Source organism: Ursus arctos, unplaced genomic scaffold, assembly GCF_023065955.2.
Source record: "Ursus arctos isolate Adak ecotype North America unplaced genomic scaffold, UrsArc2.0 scaffold_5, whole genome shotgun sequence".
In the NCBI taxonomy this organism is placed as follows: domain Eukaryota; kingdom Metazoa; phylum Chordata; class Mammalia; order Carnivora; family Ursidae; genus Ursus; species Ursus arctos.
The window spans coordinates 45,831,893-45,855,364 of record NW_026623067.1 but is presented as its reverse complement, the minus strand read 5'-3'; the positions used below and the strand labels follow the sequence as shown (position 1 = coordinate 45,855,364).

The 23,472-nt window shown below is 40.6% G+C and overlaps 1 protein-coding gene across 3 annotated transcripts in view; it reads right to left on the bottom strand.

The window, feature by feature from the left end:
• The window catches only part of MAP3K1 (mitogen-activated protein kinase kinase kinase 1), a 73,230-nt gene extending 67,226 nt beyond the window's left edge, over positions 1-6,004 (bottom strand). Inside the window, exon 1 of one of the 3 annotated variants that reach the window (XM_026498939.4) lies at positions 5,500-6,004. In XM_026498939.4, the coding sequence (XP_026354724.1) occupies positions 5,500-5,981 (482 nt within the window). In that variant the 5' untranslated portion in view covers positions 5,982-6,004. Of the gene's footprint in view, positions 1-4,431; positions 4,788-5,148; positions 5,443-5,499 lie in introns of those variants that run through there. The other 2 variants (XM_044384179.3, XM_044384180.3) reach the window with 2 other exon arrangements.
• Positions 6,005-23,472: the final 17,468 nt, after the last annotated feature.

The window sequence follows — 23,472 nt, the reverse complement described above, 5'->3', positions numbered from 1 at the left end:
CATAGGATATTTTTTTTTTATTATCTTACACTCCAGAGCATATTTGACATTTCTTAACTTTTTTTTTTTTTAAGATTTTATTTATTTATTTGTCAAAGAGAGCACACACAAGCAGGGGGAGCAGCAGGCAGAGGGAGAAGCAGGCTCCTTGCTAAGTGGGGAGCAAGGAGCCCGATGCAGGACTGGATCCCAGGACTCTGGGATCATGAGGTAGATGGCTAACTGACCAAGCCACTCAGGCATCCCCTAACATTGTATTCTTAATTAGCAGAGTTGCTGTTACTAATAATAAAGACTAAATTTTAAAACCACCATTGGCATATATTGAGTTTCTTGCTCTCCATACCCCCTTTTCAAGGCCTCTTTCAAGAAAGAAAAAAAAAATCACATCTGAACTTGCAGTTCCATATATATTCCTCTTAAGAGTGTAGGCAGAAATAGTTTGAAATTATATCTAGATTCCTTTTTCCATTACTCTGGAAATGGAAAAGCCACAGTGTATACCTGTCCTAAGACAGGGTAAAGAGACCAAAGGAAAGGAGCAAAAACTAGCAGACCAAATATACAAGCAGAAAGTGGAACAAGGCCTGCATACTTAACTACTAACCTGGGAGGCAAATTAATTCCTCAGGAAGTTAGGGAAGCACCACTGTATTCACTACAGGAAAACGGTGTGGAAGGTTGTGGATGAGACTCAGAACACTAGTTTTTAACCTAGGAGTCTCTCTGTATTCCCATCTCTCTTAAAGCACTTAACATGATACTGTTAAACACGTTTATACTAAAACCTACCAAGAGAAACAGAGGCCATACATTAATGATCTTTTTCCCTACCACTCAGACCATCATCTTGTACAGATTTGTAAACCTTGGATGAATGAAATAAAAAATAACAAAGGAGGAGGGTATAGCTATACTGGAACAGTCTCTCTCCATGTGTGATGATTAAGATTCATGAGTGATGTTAATTTCACCTTCTTTATTTTCTTCCACTTATAATACAGCACAAATAAAAAAAATCTAACACTCAACATGAATTAATTATACTCCTTGTCTAACAAAATAAGGTGATCTAAATACAGTCTACTTGTATTACATATACAAGGCCAGGTTACAGAAAACTATGCAGTATATACATATAAAGAAACAAACATTTTGGCAATGGCACTGGGTAGAGACCTATTACATTTACTATGACTCCTACAGAACAAATTCCTCCTTAACAATTATCAATTAATTTAATTATTAATTTGGAAAAATAAAAGCATAGATGGTGGAAAGAAATGAACTGTGGAGTCAGACTGACCTAGCTCTGTCTTCTAGTTATGTGATCACAGGGCTTTAGCATCACACATGAGTTTCCATCTCTTGAAACAGAAATTACAATGCCTTGGAGGGCTGTAGTGATAATGAAATGAGATACTATATATAACTGGCCTGACCTGCAGAAGGCAAGAAAGGTGACTACATGAAAGGAATCCAAACATATCTGCATACTCAATGAACATGTTTTTGCCACGGCTAAAATCCTCTTATAATCTTGCTATAAGAAGAGTACCTGATTAATCTCACTGTTTTGCAATGAACCACTTAATTCTGTTCCTGATTACTTCTTTCATGTTTAAAAATGTTCTTAAATTATTTGTTAAAGACAACTTGGGTCTGTTACTAAAACTGCACATTTCCTCTACTAATCTTCTACCCATTTATATTTTTAAGTAGCTCTAACTTTTGACTTAGGATATAAAAAGAGGCAAGGACTGAGGAAAATCACCAAATCTGAGGAATATACTTGGTGTATCTGATATAAGCAAAGTATTCTCAAGGTTAAACGTGCAATATAGTGTAGTCCTTAAGCAGCGTCCGGAGACCATTACTTTTCCATGCCACGTTTTTCTATCGCCTTCTTTACAGAGAAACACCTCTCAACCCAAGAAAATGGGTTACAAATGCAAAAGTTGTGCTTTCTAACTCAGAGCACTTCTGAATGCCCCATATTTTCCCTCAGGGGAATCCATTCACCATTAACTGCCTTGCCACCCCATTATTTCTTCTGGAATGCTCACAGCCAGTGTCAAGGACTGATGAGCAGACAGCCTAGGCAAGCTGTAGCTGGTTATTTTGCTCTCGTTGAAAACAAAGAACACTCCTTTCTTTCCATGTTTTGAAATCTTCAAGTCAGTAAGTCAATGATCATTTCTAAGACATGCAACATATGCTTGAGGTGCTATAGAAGACGTGAAAGAGTATCAATGAACAGGGCTACTTCCTGCTTTTTGTATCTAACAAAATGGAGTTATTATAGTGTATTGGAAATCATACATTAAGGAATGTTGGTTAACCAGTCACCCTTGCCAAAATCAGATATGAAAAGAAAACAAAAGCTGGCAACAACTATAGCTCTGATATTTCTCTTTCAGAATTACATTTAATAAGGTTAAATATAATGAAGAATGCATTAATGTTCTTTCTTGACTTAAAATAGAATTTGGAGATAATTCATAACTACAAAACTTACAAATTCACGTAAGTTACCTTATGTAACTACTTCTATTGTTTCATAAAATCACCAACTTAATTTCTTACAACTTATTTTGAGGTAATAATGTTCCTGTATCTCCTCTAGTAAAGAGTCACTAAATTATATTTTTAACCTAGCAGCTTCTAAAAGGAAGTGAAAGCTGAGGGCTATATGAGGATATAAAAGCAGCCTATGAAATGGCTTTAGTTTTAAACAAAAACTAACATTAACAAGTACAGCATATCTTGTTCTTTCATGGGGCCAGCAAATTGATAGTTAGGGTTTTTTTAAGTTACAAAAATAGGATAGAGTAATTATATCTACCAAACTCACAACAGCCTGTTCAATGGAAAATAACACTGTAATTTTTCTTCAAAAACAATAAATAGGAAGAAAAAGTTCCTAATTCTGTAATATAAGTTAAAATTCCAAACCCTTGGGCGCCACTTACAGGCATAAAACTTTCTTGGATTTCAATTATTACCCTAAAGGAGAGGGACAAACATAAAATCTTTTATTTTTAATATGAGTATAACTTACATAATTTATGCTTTACAAATGTATTTTACACATTTTTAGTTTCTATACCCAAAGATCAAAAAAACTGAAGGAAATTCTGAAATTGAAATCATAGAATTCTCTTTAAAAAAATGCAAAAGGTCTTTAGACAGGAGGGAACTCCAGACCCATACTACTACTGAAACAAAAAATACTTCAAAATCTCAGTTGTATATTTTCCTCCAGAAAGTACACATGAAACTGCTACCAAAAAAGTAAAATGTAAAGTTCCTGAACTCTTTATAATCAAAGTGTTTATATCAAGAGAGGCAAATGAATTTCAACTATACAGACAAGGAGCTGGAAGGAAAAATCACTGTATTTTCAAGTTTAGGGAATCAACATTTTATTATAAATGAAGTTGGCGTGAACAAACAGCATTCTGGCTAGTGAAATTCATTTTTAAAAGATGATTATGCTGATTGGCTCATTATTTCACACACTGTGCATTACAATCCACTCCTTAAAGAGGGGGAAAAACACCTATGTTATAACATACAAAAATTAAACATGGGTTACTCAGTTCCTGAATTCTTTCTGCCTCCACGTTAGTCCTCTTTATTTTGTGTGGAGGCATCTCTAAACAACTTCTATACATTTTTACAGTGGTCGGTCTTCTACTATATTCATAGTTCATTAAGAGGACTAGAATGCTGACACTAAATTATTTACTGTATTCAAAAAGTTGCTCTCATGAGAACAGAAAATTAACTTCTAAAATTTAAGGTTTAATATTTTTGTCTGGAGCACATCTGTAGTATCAACTGCCTTCAAAGAATTATTCTAGTGAGGTTTTAACCCAATCTTCACAGAAGCAGGAAAGTGTAGAGAAACTTAGCTCTTGTTAGACTAAGTTACATTTACAAGTGCACACAGAAAACTATCACAGCCACAAATATCCTTTCCTCTCAAGATTGCCATGGCACAGTGTTGACCATGATTTTTAGGGTGTTTTGTGTGGGGGGTGCAACTTCCTGGTAATAAAATGAACTGTGGTTTAAAATAAATAAAAAATCAAGCTCAAGAAAGTGCCAAAGCAGTTTAGATAATTAACCCAAACTAAGGAGTCCTACTGTCAAATTCATCTCACAAGGGAAACAAATATAAGACACAGTCTTTAAAATACCCAGAATGAAGGTCAGGAAACTCTACAGGGCAACGGTTAACTATCACAAAAACATTTCCAGCAACTCAAAATACTCATCAAGACTACGCTGTGCAAACACTAGTCAGATTTCCTAAAAACAAGGATTACGACTGTCACGCTTTAAAGAATTTCCTTTAACATAAAGATTTCCAATTGCCAATAAAGGGTCAGGCCAAGAACGGCTGGTCTGTTACCTTGCACGTACCGTAATGCATAGGCACTTAGGACTATCTGAGACGATGCCCACCGCACTGTGGTCCCTGGAAACCCGCAGCGGGCGAGTAGCCCGCGCAGCTGCACGGAGCAGGAAGCACCGCACCCCAGCCACGGTCCCCAGCTACCCCGGGAGGCTGCGGGGAGCAGTCACCACTGCTTTGAAACTGAATGGCTGACACATCCGGTCCTGGCTCTTACACCACTCCGCCAAATGCAAACTTCAAAGGCCAAATTCAAACTCCAAACAGAAGTCACTCAAGCCTTAGTGGCGCTGTGGGCATTCTCAAGAACATGTGGAGCCCCTTGAGGGACGCAATGAGAAAACCCAAGCCCTAAAATATTCCAAGTCCCCGAGTTTGCAGCCCGCCCGCCCACCCCTCTTTGACAGGCGTTACAATGCCTTCCACCCGGAGCGCCCTGCGGCCGTGCTGCCTTCGACGCGGCCAGGCCCGGCCCGGGTACCTGATGTGGGGCTCTGCCTGTCAAGGTGCGGTGTACTTCACGGCGTTCTCCACCGCCCCAGGCCCCCGACCCGGCCTAGGGCTGGGCTCCGCACCCACCCCACCCCTTTTTTGACCACCGCCTGCCTGCAGGCTCGGGCCTCACCCCCAGCGATCCCGGGACTCTCTTCTGAGGGCGCCGCCGGGCTACTGCCCGCCCCCCAGCCCAGCCCCGAGGGCAGCTCCAGGGTCCCGGGTCGAGTCACCTCGGAGAGTCCCGATTCCGGGAGCCTCACAAAGCCAGCCCGGGGCCCCACACCTTATCTCAACGGGTCCCTGCAGCGCGGCTTGCACGCCTGTCACATGTCCGCAAACAATAACAAACTCTCCAACACGTCCCCGCCCCGGGTCCCCGTTCCGTCCCCCAGGCCAGGTCCCGGCCGCCGCCCGACGCCGGAGGGGTCAAAGGGGGTGCCCGAGGGCTCGGAACCCGGCGAGCGGCGCGTAGCCAGGCTGCGCGGAGCCCCGGGACTCAGGGCGCGGTGCCCTCGGTTCATTCATTGCCCTCGCCCGCCCGCCCCCCAAGTCCTCGCCGCGTCCCCGGCCGCGCTGCTCACCCTGCGGGGACCGCTGCAGGAGGCGGCTCGGCGGCGGGCGTCCGCTTCTCCCCAGGCTCGGCCCCCGCGGGGCTCGGGGCGCCGCTGTCCTGCGCGGCCGCGGGCTCCAGAGGGTGGGCGCCGCCACGGTTCGCGGCTCCGTGAGGCTGCGGCACCGCCACAGGCTGGAAACCGCTCCCGCCCGCCGCCACGTCCGATGGCTCCGGCGACGGGGAAGTGGAAGAGGACGACGGCGAGGCGGCGAGGAAGAGCGGCGGCTCCGGCAGCTGGTCCAGCTCCACACTCCGCACTTTGCGCAGCTGCCGCCGCCGCCAGTCAGCCCGCTCACGGCCCCCGCTGCCCGCCTCCCGCAGCAGCCCCGCGGCTGCCGCGGGCGCGCTGCTCGCTTTGAGAGCCCCTCCGCCGCCGCCCGCCTCGGGGCTCGCCGCCCCGGCGCCCGGGAATCCCGACGACGAGGCGCGATTCCCCGCCGCCGCCGCCATTTTCTCTCGCGGGCTACATTCGCTCAGCCCTTGCGAGGGAGGGAGGGGGCGGGGAGAGTGCAGGGGGAGGGCGGACCGGAGGGCGCAGCGCCGCTAGCGTAGGGCCGCCTGCGCCAACTGCGTGAGCAGGGCCCGCCGGGTGCTTGGCCTGGACGGTCGGGCAGGCGCACCGGGCTCGGCCGGGGCGGGGGGGATGGCGGGGAGCAGGTGAAAGGAGTGGGCTGTGCGCCCGGCGTCGCGCGCGGGCCGGCGCAGTGGGCTGGGACGTAACCGCCGCAAAGGCGCCCTGGGCTTTGCGTGTTGCACTCGCTGGGCCGCCAGGTAGTCCCGGGCTGCACCGGCGAAAGGAGGAGCTTCGGCGGCGGCAATGCGCCGCTTCCTCTCCGCCGCAATCTCGGCCCGGCTCGTCAGGAGGTCGCCTAGCGAGGGTTGCCATTCGAACTTAGGTGTGTAGTGCGTTGAAGGGGATGCAGGCGAGAGGGTTTGCGGTCTGTCATTCTCACTGCCCTTTGCAGTGGGCGTCGGGAAACCCGGGCGAGGACCAACCCTCCTCCCCCACTCCGCGCGGGACGGGCAGGTAGCGCCCAGGGTTGTCGCCTGATGCAAAGCGAAAGAAACCCAATGTTTAGCAGACGTGCAGCCGCGGACCAAAAAAAAAAAAAAAGTTTTTCTTTAAAAAACCTTTCCTCATCTTTTGTCCTCCTCTCCCCTAACACGAGCTACAAATAAAACTTCAAAGCTTCCCGGAATATCTTGTTCACAACCTGAAGTCACCCATTTGGGACATCCCTCTCACCTCCTCCGCCCCCGCTAGAGAGAGACATGGAAGGGCGGAAGTTCCTGTACATCTTTATTTTTTCCTCCTCTGTTTTTGGGAAAGGCAGTAGTATACAGGACCGCACCGAGCCTGTTAGGGGAAGGAACCAAGGCTGTGCCGGAAAGTGCTCGATAATGTCATCCTTGGGCAGGTTTTGGCCCTCCCCGAATCCGATGCCTCTGGCGGTATGTCCTTCTTCCCGGCAGGGTCGGCCACCGTCGGGGTTCCCTCCGCCCCTACCCCTGCAGTCCCCGAGTTGCCAAACGTGGAGTTCGGAACCCTTCCAGTTCTGGGGCAGTCTCGGAGATAAGGAGCCTTGGAACGGAAAAAGCACCATTTACATGTTAATGATTTTCGACTTTTCTTCTGGCAAGTAGAGCTTCTGTGTGGCATTTATTTCTCCCCTCCCTTCTTTTCCTCGAGCTGATTTGTCTGTGAGGGGAAACCTCCCACAACCAGGGACATGCATCCCTAGATTTATTTTGTGAAAAGTTAATTAAGACATGGGGGCGGATGGGAGGGGGAGGGTTCCTCACGAACAGAAAGAGCGCTATCTTGTCAGTGTTCAGATTAGACGTTAAGTCTGCGCTGTCCACAAAACATTTGACTTCTTGGAACTAGATAAAATGAAAGTCTCCTTCCCCGCTATAAATGTTAACTGAAGAGGGTGGTGATGATCGAGGGATTTTTTTAAATGGTATTGATTTTATATTCGCTCAATGTTTTGAATACTGCTGCATCTAACATAAGATAGTTTTAGATACTTATATTCAACGGTACAAATTTTGAAAGTTTAGATAAATCTGTTAAAATTTAAAGCCTACATTTAGGCTATAATTATACACTCTTTTAATGGTAGCCAAGTGTATCATCCAAACTAAACACTAGTTATTTCCTAGGTTCTCCAGATTGCCACACCCACCAAATCCAAAATTAAAAAGGATAAACTTTCCTCTTTCCTATTTAGATCGAAAAACTTTTAAATGGCACACACATACTCAGGTACCTGTAAATGACAAAAGCAAGTGGCCTCCCTTAGCCTTTCAAAATTGTTCCAATTTTAAAGTTTGGCCATAGTAGGACAGTAGAACAGGATTCCAGCAAAACTGTGTATTTGTACCAAACACAACACTGTCAACTAGCCCTAGTTCTCCACACCACCATGGAGAAACCCCAGTACTGGTCTTTTGCCTAGTTCTTGATGCTTTAAGTCATTTTGCCCTTGATCTTTTATGTAAATATTTGGGTTGTCATTGTGCATCTATACACAGGCAAACTGATTTTTTTTTTTTTTTTTTTTTTTGAGAGGGAGAGAGGGAGAGAGAAATAATCAAAGGACATGCTTGACTGCAAAGGATGTTCTTCCTCTGCCATGTGTTAATACAAAGTCACCTTTGAGGAGAATTTAACCCATGGGATTGCTACTGTAGTTTCTCTGTCTTAAGCATGGTTAGGACTCTAGCTCTGGTTTTGGTGCTGTTGGATCCTGCTTTACGTTACTGTTCAAATGCATATCTTGAAGTGCCTTATTTTGATTTCTTTAATGACATAAAGGAGACTTGGATCTTTTCAAAGGTTGCTTATGCACTGAAAATTCCAGTTACTATTCCTAAACTTTTTAGTTCTGTCGTCTCTTAGATACAAGCATTGTAACGATTACGTTTATGCCATGACAACCTTGCTAACCTTTATGCCAGTGCTTTACACTGCTTCTACGCAGTGTTTCTAGGAATTGTCACACTTCGGTTCCTACACAAATTCATTTGGAGCATCTAATTTAATACTAGTGCATTTCTTGGTTGTGCTTAAATATCACTGACGTTAGAATGAGCAAATTTAGGGTACATTGCCAGAAATATTTCAGACTGTACATCATTCATCATAGATTTATTAAGCACCTTGGACCTACCATGCACATGCAAGGATTTTTCCTCTTCTCTGGGGATATTGTTTGTTGTTTTTCTTATTTACAAAATTCAATAAAACATTCCTATCTGCAAATATTTTATTAGATATTTATCAGGCTGACTCTTAGAGGATTCCAGATCCCTGTGTGTGTTTTCATGCTTGTTTGTAAGCTATGTCTTAGATTGACATAAAGAGTACAATGTAACCTGGACAATGCTTGTGTATTACCAGGCTTATATATATTAATATATTTAATACAGAATACTTGCAGGAGAGTTGGTCTAAAATTTGGTTTCTCCACACTTTCCAGACACCATACTTCCAGGTGTTTTTACATGTCCTAAGTCAGGAAGTCTTGTCATTTATGGGGTAACTGGCCCCCTACAAGGACACTGTAGGTGATACTGTAGTAGAAAATTTCTTAAGCAGCCTCCACTTAGCTGACTCATCCAGCAATATTTCCAGTGTGGTACACAGCATGCAGAGGGATGCCAAAGCGCAAGGAATGCTCATGGCACCTGTACATTTCTCCCTCCAGGTGAATTGTGGGCCCCAAGAAAATCTGTCTTACTTGTTCCCAAACCTGATTATACCTATTATAACCGTCCTTATGAAATTAAATTAAACACTATTAAATTATTAAATTAATAAAACATGGCTATGTGAATGCAAAAAGAACATTGTTCCAAAGAAAACTAAGTTAAATGTTTTGGAAAATGAAGGTGAGACACTAAAAAAAGATCTCTATTGGGGCACCTGGGTGGCTCAGTCAGTTAAGCCTCCAGCTCTTGATTTTGGCTCAGGTCATGATCTCAGTGTCAGGAAATCGAGCCCCCGTGGGTTGGGCTCCATGCTCAGCCGGAACTTAGCTTGAGATTCCTTCTCTCCCTTCTCCCCTCCCCCCTCTCTTTCTCAAATAATAAATAAATCCTTAGAAAAATCTCTATCAAATTAGTTGTGAATGGGATAACCGTAAAAGATTGGGAAAGCAAGTATCTATCAGTTCTCACTTTGTTTTAAAAAACTAAAAGTGAAAATTGTAGACAGTGAGGTATGTGACACAAATATATGAAACTCTAAATAGCGAACTCACGCTTAACAGACCAAAGCCCTACAGCCAAATACTGGTTAAAAGAACCCAAACCATACAAAACAAAATCCTGCTATTTATGTTTTAAGCTAAAATAAGATATTTAAGATATATGTATCTATCTTATAAACATGTACATATTTATGATTCCTTTTTATTAAGCAGCCATCTAAATATTTTGCATGTATTTGCATGTACTTAAAATCAGAAACTAAATTTTGTAGTAAATAATGAAAAGCAAATGAATTGAGTTTTTCTACTAAAACTACAGCTTATGAAATTGATCTCTCTCACAGCAAAATTCTGCTACCTTTACAACTCTGCACTGATTCTTTGAATTCTTTCAATGAGTCATGTTGGTTAATGTTTTTGATGTATGGCGAGGTGTTCTTTTTCCATTTGACTTTTGTGGTTTATTTGTGACTATTATTTTTGCAAAAAGTATCTGAAGACTTCGTACATTATCCCAAGGTCCTCCTGTAATATTCAGTTACTTTCTTTGAATTGATGTCCTTGTTGGTTTTCTCTTCCTTTGTGGTCTGGTGGTTCAACTCTGTTGAATCCTACATCGAAAAGGCTTTACATGTGAGCTGAGTTCAGTACCACTTCCAGTGGCTTAATTAATTTCTGCATCTTTTGCAACATTTGCACCTTCACTTTGCAATTGATTTGCATTGTTTTGGGGTGAAAACTACTAAACAGGTATACAAAATTGGCATCTACTAGAGCAGTGCCAATAAAATATAGTGCAAGCCACAAATGCAAGTCACATATGTAATTTAAAATTTTTAGTAGACACATTAAAAAAAATAAAAAGAAAGGAGTGAAATTAATTACAATATTGTGTTATTTTATATAATACATCCAAAATATTACTATTTCAATATGTAATCAATATATAAAGTATTATTAATGATAACTTTTACCATTTATTTTTGTATTAGATCTTTGAAATCTGGTGTGTATTTTATACTTCAGAACATCTTGAATATCATTTTGGACTAGCCACATTTCAGGTGCTCAAAAGACACATGTAGCTATTGGCTATGCATCAGGCAGCTCAGTCCTAGAGCCGTTGTACCTGGCACTTGTGAGTTTGATGTACTCTTAACTGCCTGGTTAGGCCAGATTGGGGTATAATTAAAAATATCCATGTTTATGTGTTCAGGAAATAAAAAAATCACAACAAATAGAAATTGGTAACATATAATAAGTAAATTACTTTCTACCTCAAGGAGTTAACCTTTCAAATAAATTTTAGATACTATTATTGTCAGTTATTTTTCTAATCTACAGTTCTGATTCTGTCCCTTCTCCTCAAACTCTTTAATGGTTCCACATTATATAGAGAATAGAATCCAAATTCCTTCTTTCATTCATTCAACCAATATTAAGTGCATTAACTCCTGTGTGCTAGTCACCATGCAAGGCCCAAGAATACCATAGGATTGAAGTAGTAAACATGCTTTCTACCCTTCTGAACCTCCCTCTCAATCTATCTCCTCCTTCTACTTTCCACCATTAATTGTTCTGCTCTCACCATTCACCCTGTCTTGAGGCCCAGACTCCAGCCACAAGTATCTGTTCCTTGGGTCACCCATACAGTTGTAACTGGGAAGCAGCTGCCGGGTCAGGGACTGTTTCCCAGACATCCCTGCAGTTAGATATGGCCATGTGACTGGTTCTCACCAACAGAATGTGAACCATGGCTTTAAAGAAATGGCATTGGCTGGATACAGATGACTATAATGCTCCATGGAATAATAGAGTCACAGAATGAAAGGGTCCCTGAAGGACTAGCTGGAAGACAGCCCCTCTAGATAACCTGAATTCATTCCAGGGAATAAAATTCTATTGTCTTGTACCATTACTAATTTAGATCTATTTGTTATAACAATTTTATCTACCATAAATAACACAATATAATTTTCTTTGTTCACTAATGCATTGTGATACTGCTTTCAATAGGAGAAGCAGCAATACACAGACACAAGAAGACTTCAGTATCAGCCAGGTTGGTGTTTGAATCTCAGTTCTTCCATTATCAGCTACATGACTTTTCGCAAGTTGTACACACTTTAGTCATCAGAAACATGGGGATTTTCTGTTGGAGCCTCCCCCTTCTCCTCTCACTGTTATCGCTACTTCGGTGGTTAGACACTGACCAACATACCAGAATTTCTTACCCTTGGGGTGGGATAATTCAGCTATGTGCTCCACAGTGATTTCCCAGCAGGATTGATCTCCAGTTATCCATAGTGATTACCAGCTTGGAAATACAACCTTTATTAGCTGCCTTTCCTTTCTCAGTTCTCCACTCCCCTGCCCTCCCCTCTTAACTATTTGCATTAAAATCCTGTCTCAAGGTCTGCTCATAGGGGAACTCAAACTAGGACAGGGGCTAGCAGTAAATAAAGTTGCAGTTATGTAACATGCATAGCACTTAGCAGGTGCTTCACGAATATTAGCAGTTCCCTGTACTGAAATAATATATGGCTAAAACCAACTGAGCAGAATTATTATCGGTTAATTAACCATAATAAGAATTGGAAATATGCATTTAAAACTCAGTTGGCCTAAATATATAAATCACCTCCAATGACTATTGATTTATTGGTGGGCAGCAAAGCAAGGTTTATTGAGCGATAGTAAAGTGGTAGTATAAAGCTCCCGAGGAGAGAGGGCCCCGAAGGGGTTGCCCCCAATGACTTTTTAAAACTTTCATTATTTTAAATGGTTTTATCGTACAAAAAGAAACTTTTTGTTTGTGAAAACTTAAGGTAAATCTCTAACATATCCGAAGAGACAAAGATAATTCAGGAATGTAGTCATCTCCAGGCTCCCTTTACGTGCTGGTAGCTATAGGCTTCTAATAAATTTAAAGTCTCTGACCCCCTTTATTCATTGATCTTGATTTTTCGCTAGCAACTGTCAGTTTTGTCTTATTTTGTTTTTTATTTTAGATTTTTTTTTTTTAAGATTTTATTTATTTATTTAACAGAGATAGAGACAGCCAGTGAGAGAAGGAACACAAGCAGGGGGAGTGGGAGAGGAAGAAGCAGGCTCATAGCTGAGGAGCCTGATGTGGGGCTCGATCCCATAACGCGGGATCACACCCTGAGCTGAAGGCAGACGCTTAACGACTGCGCCACCCAGGCGCCCCTTATTTTAGATTCTTATCTTGACCTCGTATTTTATGTCACCTTTGAACAGTGATGTGTGCCAGGATCCCAGTATTCTAGTATTTACAATTGTAATTTTGGAGCCATTAGAAAGCTCTTTCAAGAGGTCACCATTATGAAGCTATAACTTCTCTAAAAATACAGGTATCCCCCATTTTTCAAAAGTTCTGCTTACAATTCTTTGCTTTTGTGAAAGATCTACGTTAGTACCTGTTTTCACCAACCAAAAGAAATATGAACTCAGAATCCACGCTCAGCATTTTAGCATCAAGCTGCCATAGCTTTGAACTGTGTATGTGAGCATCTGTGCCTTATCTCTATTTGTTTTGGCATCTGTTAGCAAGATGTGTCATAAGGTATCAGAAAAGCCTGAGAGGTTGTTATTATTATTATTATTATTTTTACATCTGGGAATGCTCAAAAACTTTTCCATATAAATTAATGGTAGTTACTTCTTTGCTTTTTGCCATTTGGGCCTATAAAATGTTTCATAGGAAAGCTCTACTTCTGTGTAGCAGGGGAAACCTGTACTCCTTTGTGATGTCTCTATAGTGATATTATGAATAACATTTCTTAACTTATTATGTTTCAATAGTAAATGGGCTCTTATCAGACACAAGGACTGAGGATGTTTTGGAAAAGCCAAATGATCTGTTTCTGAAGTAAGGAGAGCATATTTAGTAAGAAAAACATCAAACCCAGAGTCAGGAGTCCCAGATTGTCGCTCCCTCTGTCTGTGTCATATTGGGTGAGTCATTCAGTCATTTCCCTTCCTGGATTTTAGTGTCCCCATTTTCAGAGTAAGTACCCTGAACAAGATGGTATTTAATGTCTATTTCAGCTCTAACATTTTATGAAAGTCTAACATTTTATCAGATACTAGCACATACGGACAAAGACCCCAATTCAAATTGTGTACCCATCATTTGCTAGTCCTGTCTTAATATGTCAAGGGCTGTAAGACAGTAGAAAAAGACTTCTGCTCATGTTATATACTTGCTATTGTCTTTGTTGTGTCAATTACTGTGTGAAAATCAGAAATACTACCTTCATCTGGGGAAAATAGGGGCAACGAGGTGTTTTTCTTTTAATGTTTAATGGTTTTAATGTTAGAAGAAATGATGGATTCTTGATTATGGTTTACTTGCTGATGTTTTAAAGTGGTTTTTATATGTGACTTACTATTATTCAGACTTGCAAATTAAAACAGTGAGATCTATTTTTTTCCCTATAAGATTGACAACATTTAAAAAGGTGGACAGTGCCTGATGTGACTGAGGATAGGAAGAAACAGTCACCGTTGGTAAGATTTGATCTGTATCTGTGTTAACTGAGGTCCCCCCAAAAGCAGAGCCTGAGACAGGGGAACAGGAGTGGGGAAGTGAAAAGAGAAGGGTAAAGACAGTCCAGGGAAGCCTTTTCTAGCTGGTCACCACCCTTGTAGGCAGTCTGGACTGGATCCCTCAGGGACCTTCTGAGGAGCTATGTGGATTATGCCTCACAATTGCCCACCTGGAGAATGGGAAAGAGGAGAGGAGAATTTACCCACCAGCTCCTGTCCTCATTGGATAAGAGTTGCACCAAAAAGTGTTATGTTAGCCTTTCACATTTCAAGGGGTGCAAATGTACAAAAGCTGATCAATGTCCCCAGGCATTGGTCACACAGCCTTAAGAGAACCTGGGGAGGAATGAGAGATAATGAGGTCAGGCTGAAATGAGATGCTGTCACGCTGCAGACAGCTGCAGCAATAATGAAAATAAAAGGTGGGCAAGATGTGAGGTGGGCACAGGAGGCATCCAATACAGAACCATAGAGGGTAATGTGAAATAGCTTTCAAAATTTTAAATAAAATGTGCTTTGAAGCAGCGTAGTTTTCCTATGCTGTAAGAACCATTTCTAATCTACGGAAAACTGAAAATGTGCTTTAGAGCGGTGCTTATATTCATGACAGAGTAACAGTGCACCAGACGTCAATTAGTAGTGATTAGATTTTTAAAAATTATGCTACCTAAGTGAATATTCACTCATAGAGAAGAGTGAAATAACTTGTACCTGTTTATTGTATTGACAAAGAAAGATGTCTAAAATATAGTGCAGTGCAAAAGCAAGTAGCAGAATAGAATAAAATTCCATTTTTGTAAAGCCTATACTTATTATATATTTAATATATAATGTTAATGTAATTTGACAAATTTTTATATATTTCAAATACAAATAAGATGGTTAATAGCAACTCTTGGGAGTTGGATGAAGGAACTTTCACTTTTTACTTCTGTGTTGTTTGTCCATCTTAAAACAGACGTGGATCTTTTTTTAATAATAAATTTAAATAATACATACAAATATGAAATAATAAATCTTTCAAAAAAGTATCCCTTATTATCAGTGATTTTGTTTTGCCTGAGTTTTAGTTAGAGTCCTATAACTTGCCTAACTTTTGAAAATAAAAGTGTTTCCATAACAAGTCCATTACATACATTAGGAAGTATACATTTTGGGGAGAGGAATAGGGTGACATTAAATGCTAGAATGTCAGGTTTCCTTTTGGAAACATAAAACTTTACTGACTTATTTTCCCCAAACTCTAGTGGTGAAACTTTGAGTTGGTTATGAAGCCTTTGCTCTTCAGTCTGAGATTACAACACTGAAGGCCAGTCCTTGTAATATATTCATTGTATGCTATGGACACAGCATGTTTTTCAGCATAGTAAGTAACTAAATAAAGTGTTTTTTGCTAACTTAAAAAAAAACTGGAAAAGAAATACAACTCATGAGATGGGGGAAACAATCTTCTTTTTTGGACTTAGTTTAGTGCTTCTCTGCATTTCCTTAGAGGACACCTATCACTAGCTTCCATCTCTAATTAAATTACAAAGAAAAATAATTTCTGAGATGAAAAAGTGTCATTGAATCAACAGCTCTAAAACACAGGCCATCTCTCTGGAGAGCCCTCCCCTTCACACATTTTATTGGCAATTCCAGGATACATCTGTTGCTTCAGATGATTCTTGGCAGAGAATCTGCTGGGCCAAGCTGCTGGAGAACATGGCAAGATGAAGAAGCTAAGCAGAAACATTTACTCTCCTCGGTTTGTAGATGACAAAGCAAATCGGGTCATATCCCATCTGAGAGAGAGGCAAAGGTAAACTAACAATGGGTTTTCTTTGAGAAGCACTCCAAATGGTGGCAAAATCACAGAACTATCTTCTTTATTGCTAAAGAGATCAGTGTAAAGTGGGTGGGCATTACTGTTCCAGCTTATTAGTATATATGAAAACATTGGAATGCCAACATATTTTAAGGCAAGAAAACACTGGACCAGGCAGTGTAAGACCGTGGAAACAAACTTTTCATCTTATTTTAAAGCACTTTTCATATTGCAGAGGGTCTCAAAGTTACGTTTTAAAGATTCATCTTCTTTAGAAATAAGACATTGATAAAGTGAAGTGAACTAATTTGAAGAGTTAGGTTTTTAAAATTTTTCAAATATTTAAGTGATCAGGGATGAAAATTATATAGAAATACCAGTGGAGATCAAAAGCTTCTGAAATGTAAGAACATTTCTAAGCTGATTTTTAAATTGCCAGATTTTCCTCAAAGCAATTCTTTATCTTCCTGAAACAGCTGACCATATGTTGGGACTTAGATTGTGTAGTGAAGGTTGAGGAGACCCAGGACATTTGCATTTTTCTATTCTCCAACTGCTTTGCTGCTTGTTGGCTGGGACCAGTGTTCCTCACTGCACTTTCCGGGCCAGGCCCAGCTCTGCCTATTCATGTGACAGTTACTGATCATCGGATCTGGCAGAAGAGAAAGGGGAGCTCCCAAACAGTCTGGCCTGTCTCATACTAGAGCTGTCAGCCTCCTTAGAAGCTGAGCATATATTCAGAGTGTCCCCTTCTAACTCAGGCCCCTTCTGACTCAGGTCCCTTCTTCACTTGTATCTTTTCCCTTTTCCTTGGATTCTATTTTCATTTTATTTCAAGGGAAGTATCACAGCATCCGTCATAACTTTTCATATTAATCTAGTCAACAATAATAATGTCATTTTAGGTAACTGCTAGGAGGCCATCATTGATGAGAGGATGGCCTAAAATCATCATCAGCTGAGCTCTCTGTGAAATGCTGCAGCTGTCCTTAACTGAGGAAGTTACTATTGAATTCACTGCCTCCTTTACCAATGTACACACTGTGAGCTTGCTAATACCTAAAAGTCAGTCTTAATCTACATAATCCAGAGAACAAAATAAATAGATTAAAATTATTGGTGGAAAGCCTAAAATAAAGGGCAAACTCTTTCATGACAATGAAAAACGGTAGGATTTGATTCAACCAACATTTGCTTGGGGCCTCTGTTTGTCAGGTGTTCTTGCATACTGTTGCCTACTTAATTCTTCCACAGGTCTTTTTGGAGACAGACATAGTTCTCCCTGTTTTACAGACTTGGGAATGGAATCATAGGGAGATTTTTTTTTTTTTTTTTAATCCTGCTGCAAATCACTTACCTGGAAAATTGGCAGGATAGGATGCTAACTCTAAATTTGGTCTTCTAACCATAATACATCACTGTTTCCAGGAAGAAAAAGTGTACTCTTTGTGTAACAATCAGGCATCTCTAATCAGTCAACAAATGTTTTTCAAGTGCCTATCAGGTACCAGGCACTTGAAGGTTTTCTGTGTAACGATAGTGTAATCACTCATGGTCCTCAACCAGTTCTGTTTTGAGCAGTAGCACAAAATTTCCTAGCTGGTCACTGGGGTTAAAAGTTTAGTGGGTGGTAAATGTAACAAAATTTCTCTTAACGATGTTGAATAACTCAAACAAGGGCCATGACCGCCATTTCAGCTCATTAGCATTATGTTCTAACTCACTGAGTTATCAGGCTCTCCAAGGTGGACCTGGAATCCCATAACAGATTCATAGGTATTTCAGTAGAATGATCCAACACACACAGTAGGTGTTCAGGATACTCAAATATATATATATATATTTTAGTATTTTTTTCAGTTTTGCAAATTGAGTACTTCACATTTACTTTCTTTTTTTTTCCCTAAAGATTTTATTTATTTATTTGACAGAGACAGCCAGCGAGAGAGGGAACACAAGCAGGGGGAGTGGGAGAGGAAGAAGCAGGCTCCCAGCGGAGGAGCCTGATGTGGGGCTTGATCCCATAATGCCGGGATCACACCCTGAGCCGAAGGCAGACGCTTAACGACTGTGCCACCCAGGCGCCCCCACATTTACCTTCTTAATAAGTCTATTTCAAAATTCAGCTTTTTCATCTTCTTCTAAAGATGTTCACATGGATAAGGAAGAAAAAACACCTACCAAAGATGCCAAGAAAACACTTTGCTTTATAAAGGCCTCATAACTGAAGGAATGCTAATCACATGCTCTCCCTAAATTGAGTTTTGGGCTGACTTCAATATGGAAAGCTCTAGTGAGAAAGGATGAGTCCCAGAAATTTGCAAATACTTGATAACAGATAGGATTTTATTTATTCTTTGTCTTTGATTCAGATAGCATCCAGTAGGGCTGACACGAGTCCACTTGGGATGGATCCATGGAGATGGTTAAAAACAAAAACAAATAAACAAAAACATTAGCTGGTCATCAGTGAACAATAGCAGATAAAAATATCATTGTTCTTCAACTCTTAATTTTACAAAAGCCTTTGGGTGAAATGTTACCTTTATTTCCTGAAGTGCTTTCCTTTACCAAGTAATTAAAAATTTAATTGAACTCAAAAGGGCAGAAGAGGCCCTCAGCATTTTACACTTGAAGTATAATCAGCATCTAATTTGTTTAAATGCATGGCCAAATGATGAGACATTATACAATAGCATATGGCGTACGTTTTTATCATTTTCCCCTCTCATATTTCTATGTCACTGAATTAGAAACAATAACATAAAATAGTGGTTTTAGGCAGATGACCTGAAATCCCAGTCAGAACAACCCAAGTCTGGCTTTTCTTAAAATGATGATAAATTAATGCTGCTGCACTTAAAAAACTCAGAAGTATCTTATGTGCAATTCTGTCTTTTCCTACCCAGCACAAGGGAAAAAGAAAAGGTATCTTTTCTACCTCATTTCTACATTCTTATTGCCAGCACGGGACCCCTCTAGGGTTGCTGACAGGACAAAAGAGGAAGTGAAAGCTTAAGATGGTGTTTGGTTTACTAGTTGAACAAGGGAGAGAACAATTCTTATGGGCAGCAGAGAGCCAGTTCTGGCAGCAGAAAGTTAGACCGGTAGGTTTGGTAGAGGAAAAGAAAGGGCTCCATTAGCGAGGCATCTCTGACCAAGGCATCTTCCTCCTCCCAGCCTTTTAACTATCTCCTCAATGACCCATCAGGCCAGGGCCACCATACCAGCAATTTGGAGCTGCAAGATCTCCCTATAGTCCCACAACAGGATGTACGGTAGACAGAACATTCCCTTGCAGTGGGTAATTGTATCCTGCAACACTGAGTTGCAACGGGAACACTTTCCAAGGCACCAGCCCCTCTCTGGGGGTCGAACCCATTCCAGGGCACCCTGTCTTGCATGAAGAAAAGAGAGCTCTCCCCGGGGTTCCTGCTGGCTTCTCCAGTATCTGAGTTGAAATTATATCCATTATTTTCTCCCAAACAGTATTAAACATGTTAGTTTGGTGCTGTAGGTCTATTAATCTTGTACTATATATTGGAAGTTACAACAGGTTTTCTGTTCCAAGATTTTCTAAACTGCAGGTCAAAACCAATTAAATGATTAGGAAATCACGTTATTGGGTTGTGACCATTATTAAAAAAAAATCAAATAGGATAGAAAATACCAGAGTGAATTGCCTGGAGTAAGGGCAACATGAATCTTTTATGTGTGTGTGTGTGTGTGTGTGTGTGTGTGTGTGTGTGTTCATGTAGTTACACTATAAAGTGTATTCCTTACCATGGGTTGCAGTAAAGTAGGATTCAAGATCATTGTGGTCGGTACTGTAGGACCTAATCTACATTTGTACATTTCAGTTCTATGTGTTGAATCAGGCCCATGTAGCAAAAGTCAATTCATTAACGATGAGTGAAATTGCCACAGGCCAGTTCACTGAAAATCCATTCCACCAATGGTTTATTCACGGACTCATTACTTCATTGCCTTACTGGCGACTTTTCCTATATTCTAGTTTCCTTAAAGCTTTGCTATGGCCCTGTAGCTAGAGATTTGTTAGACTTGTCAAAGCGTCAATTTTGGTTACCCATCTCACAGTTTAAATACCTCTGTCCCTTCTGCCCCTGGCCATGTGGATGGCTTGTCTGGTAACATAGCTGCGATGAATTTTCTGATAAATTTCAGCAAATTTGTCATTTGGCAAATTAATTATTTGGTATATTGACTTACAAACTGACCTATGACCCTTTCATATCGTTTCTCCTTAGGAAATTCTTTTCCATTCATTTTTTGAATGGTTGCTTGAACATTCTCTCTCTGAATCGTACTGTACATTATGATATGCTGTGCTGTTCTCTTTTTATCCCACATCACAGTGTCATACCATATTGCTAAGAACATTTGACATACATATGTGAATGTAAACTGGAGCAAGACCACCTGGGTTTGAACCTGATTCTGCAACGTAGTAGCTGTGTAACTGTGAATAAATTACTTAATCTCCATGTGCACTGGTTTCCTCCTCTATAAAATGGGCAGAATACTGGTACCTACCTTATGGGGTCAGTGAGAGCAGTGAATGAGTTAAAACATATAAAGCACTTAAAATAGTGTCTGGACCACAGAAAGTACTACATAAGTGTTAGCTGTTCTACTTCTATATAAAATAAAATATATAAAGTACTTATAAGTAAAGTAACTTTAGAATCATAGATTTGGGGTTTCTTTTCACTTACCTGATTCCAACATTTAAAAACCTGTCTTTTCTACCTTATATCATCAATTAACCATGGATTGTTCATAGAGAATCTATAATTTCCCTAGCCATGTGAAACCAAGAAAGCATTTGAGGGTAATATAAAGCAAAAGAGTTTATAGTGTTGTTAAAAAATGATGATATGAACATGAAGCTGTTCACGAGAATGACAGTCCTGTACAAACAGGTGATAATTCTACGGTTACATAATTAGAAAACAGCATAGTGTATAATGATGCAGATCCTAAGAGGTGGAAAATATGTGCAAAATAATACAGTTTATTTTCCTCTATGTACACACTGTTCTCCCAATAAACTGAGATTTCGGCCATCTCAGTGTCTCTCCTCCACATTCAAGCACTAATTCCTAAGAATTTTCCCAAGAAGGGGTGCCTGGGTGGCACAGTCGGTTGAATGTCTGACTCTTGATTTCAGCTTGGGTCATGATCTCAGGGCTGTGAGATCGATGCCCCATGCTGGGCTCTGTGCTCAGCACTGAGTCTGCTTGAGATTCTCTCTCTCCTCTAGCTCTGCTCATCCTCCCTGCTTGTGCTCTATAAGTTAATTAATTAATTAATTAATTAATAAAAAGAGTTTTCCTTAGATATTTCTTTCAATTCTTTCCCACTTTCCCCCCATTTCCATCCTTTCTAAAAGAATTCAGTTCCTGGATTATTGCCGTTGTTTACTGATTTATTTCCCAAACTCCTCTCCTTTCCTCCTCCTCTTTTTTTTTTTTTTTTAAAGATTTTATTTATTTATTTGACAGAGATAGAGACAGCCAGCGAGAGAGGGAACACAAGCAGGGGGAGTGGGAGAGGAAGAAGCAGGCCCATAGCGGAAGAGCCTGATGCGGGGCTCGATTCCACAACGCCGGGATCACGCCCTGAGCCAAAGGCAGACGCTTAACCGCTGTGCCACCCAGGCGCCCCCCTCCTCCTCTTTTTTAAAAAAAATTTTATCAATAAAAATTATTGAAGGACTCAAATAGTTCCATGAGTTTTATTATAAAAACAGTGGTTCTCTGCCTCCCTTTACACGACTCCCCCCTCCTCAGAGGCAACCACATCGATGGTGTCAGGCAATGGCTGGCCCTGGTCCCAGGGTTGGTGGCACAGCTGGTGTGGTGACACCAGGGAACCTGTACTCCTCAAGACACAAAGAAACAGAGAGCCTAATGCCTGGTGAGGGAGGGTCTGTTTGTTTTTAAATTAAAATTTATACTCTGGTGAGGGAGTGAAACCAAGTTTATATTTGTCAATTACGAAAGTTGTATATAGAAATGGGAAAAAAGTATGATAAATCTCTATCTCTATATATGTACATCTATCACAATATCATTTGCAAAAGTTAAAAATAAATGCACACTCCAATATCTTTATGACTCATGCTTGTCTCTGTGTGCATGTTTAGTGTACACATGCTTTAAAAAATATATCCCCAAAAGCCTATTATTAAGATATTTGCTCAGTTTCAATTTGAGCGGTTCAGATGGAATCATCAGAGGTAGAGCACTTGTTCAAAAAGTCTCGAGAGTTTTAAAGAACAATGCAAAGAGATGAGACCTGGTCTGAGAAACTTTGAGGGAGAAGGAAGAATTGCCAACCTCACAGATGGGCTTTGTTTGGAAACATTGCCTTAGTAAGTTTCAGCAAGAGGAGCCTTGACGTTTAGTCGACCCAGAGAAGAGAAGGGCAGGACACCTCCATAAAGAGAAATAGGCAGTTTACATGGAATTATCACTAGGACTTCATTTCAAAATTGATTATAAAAAGGATATGTGGGTAAAAATGAGGTAAATTTTAAAATATATGCACCAAAACAATCTTGAAAAAGAATAAAATTGAAATACTCATACTTCCTGATTTCAAAACTTACTATAAAGCAACAATAATAAAGATATTACAGTACTGGCATATGGAACAGACATACAGATCAGTGGAATGAACAGATACTCCAGAAATAGTCCCTCATATTTATGGTAAATTGATTTTTGACACAAGTGGTAAGACAATTAGATGGAAGAAAGAATAGTGTTTTTGACAGGTGGTTCTGGGACAACCAGATAGCCACATGCAAGAGAATAAAGTTGGATCCATATCTCACAGCATATCTAAAAATCTACTCAAAATGGATCAAAGGCCAAGTGTAAGATGTCGAATTGTAAAACTCTCGGAAGATAACATAGGAGTAAATCTTTGTGACCTTGTATTTCATAATCGTTTTCTTAGATATGACACTGAAAGCACGAGCAACAAAAGAAGAAATTAGACGTCATCAAAATGTGTAACTTTTTAATTTCACAGGATACTATACAAAAATTGAAGGGACAATCCTGATAAGGAACTTGTATCTAGAATATATAAAGAATTCTTACAGCACAATAATAGAAAGACAAATAACCCAAGTTAGAAGCAGCCTAAGGATTGAAATAGACACTTCTCCAAAGAAGATATACAAGTGGTCAGTGAGCAGATGAAAAGATGCCCAACAGTAACTATGGGGCAAATGCAAATCGAAAGCACAAGAAGAGGATGCCTGGCTGGTTTGGTTGGTAGAGCCTGCGACTCTTGATCTCAGGACTGTGAG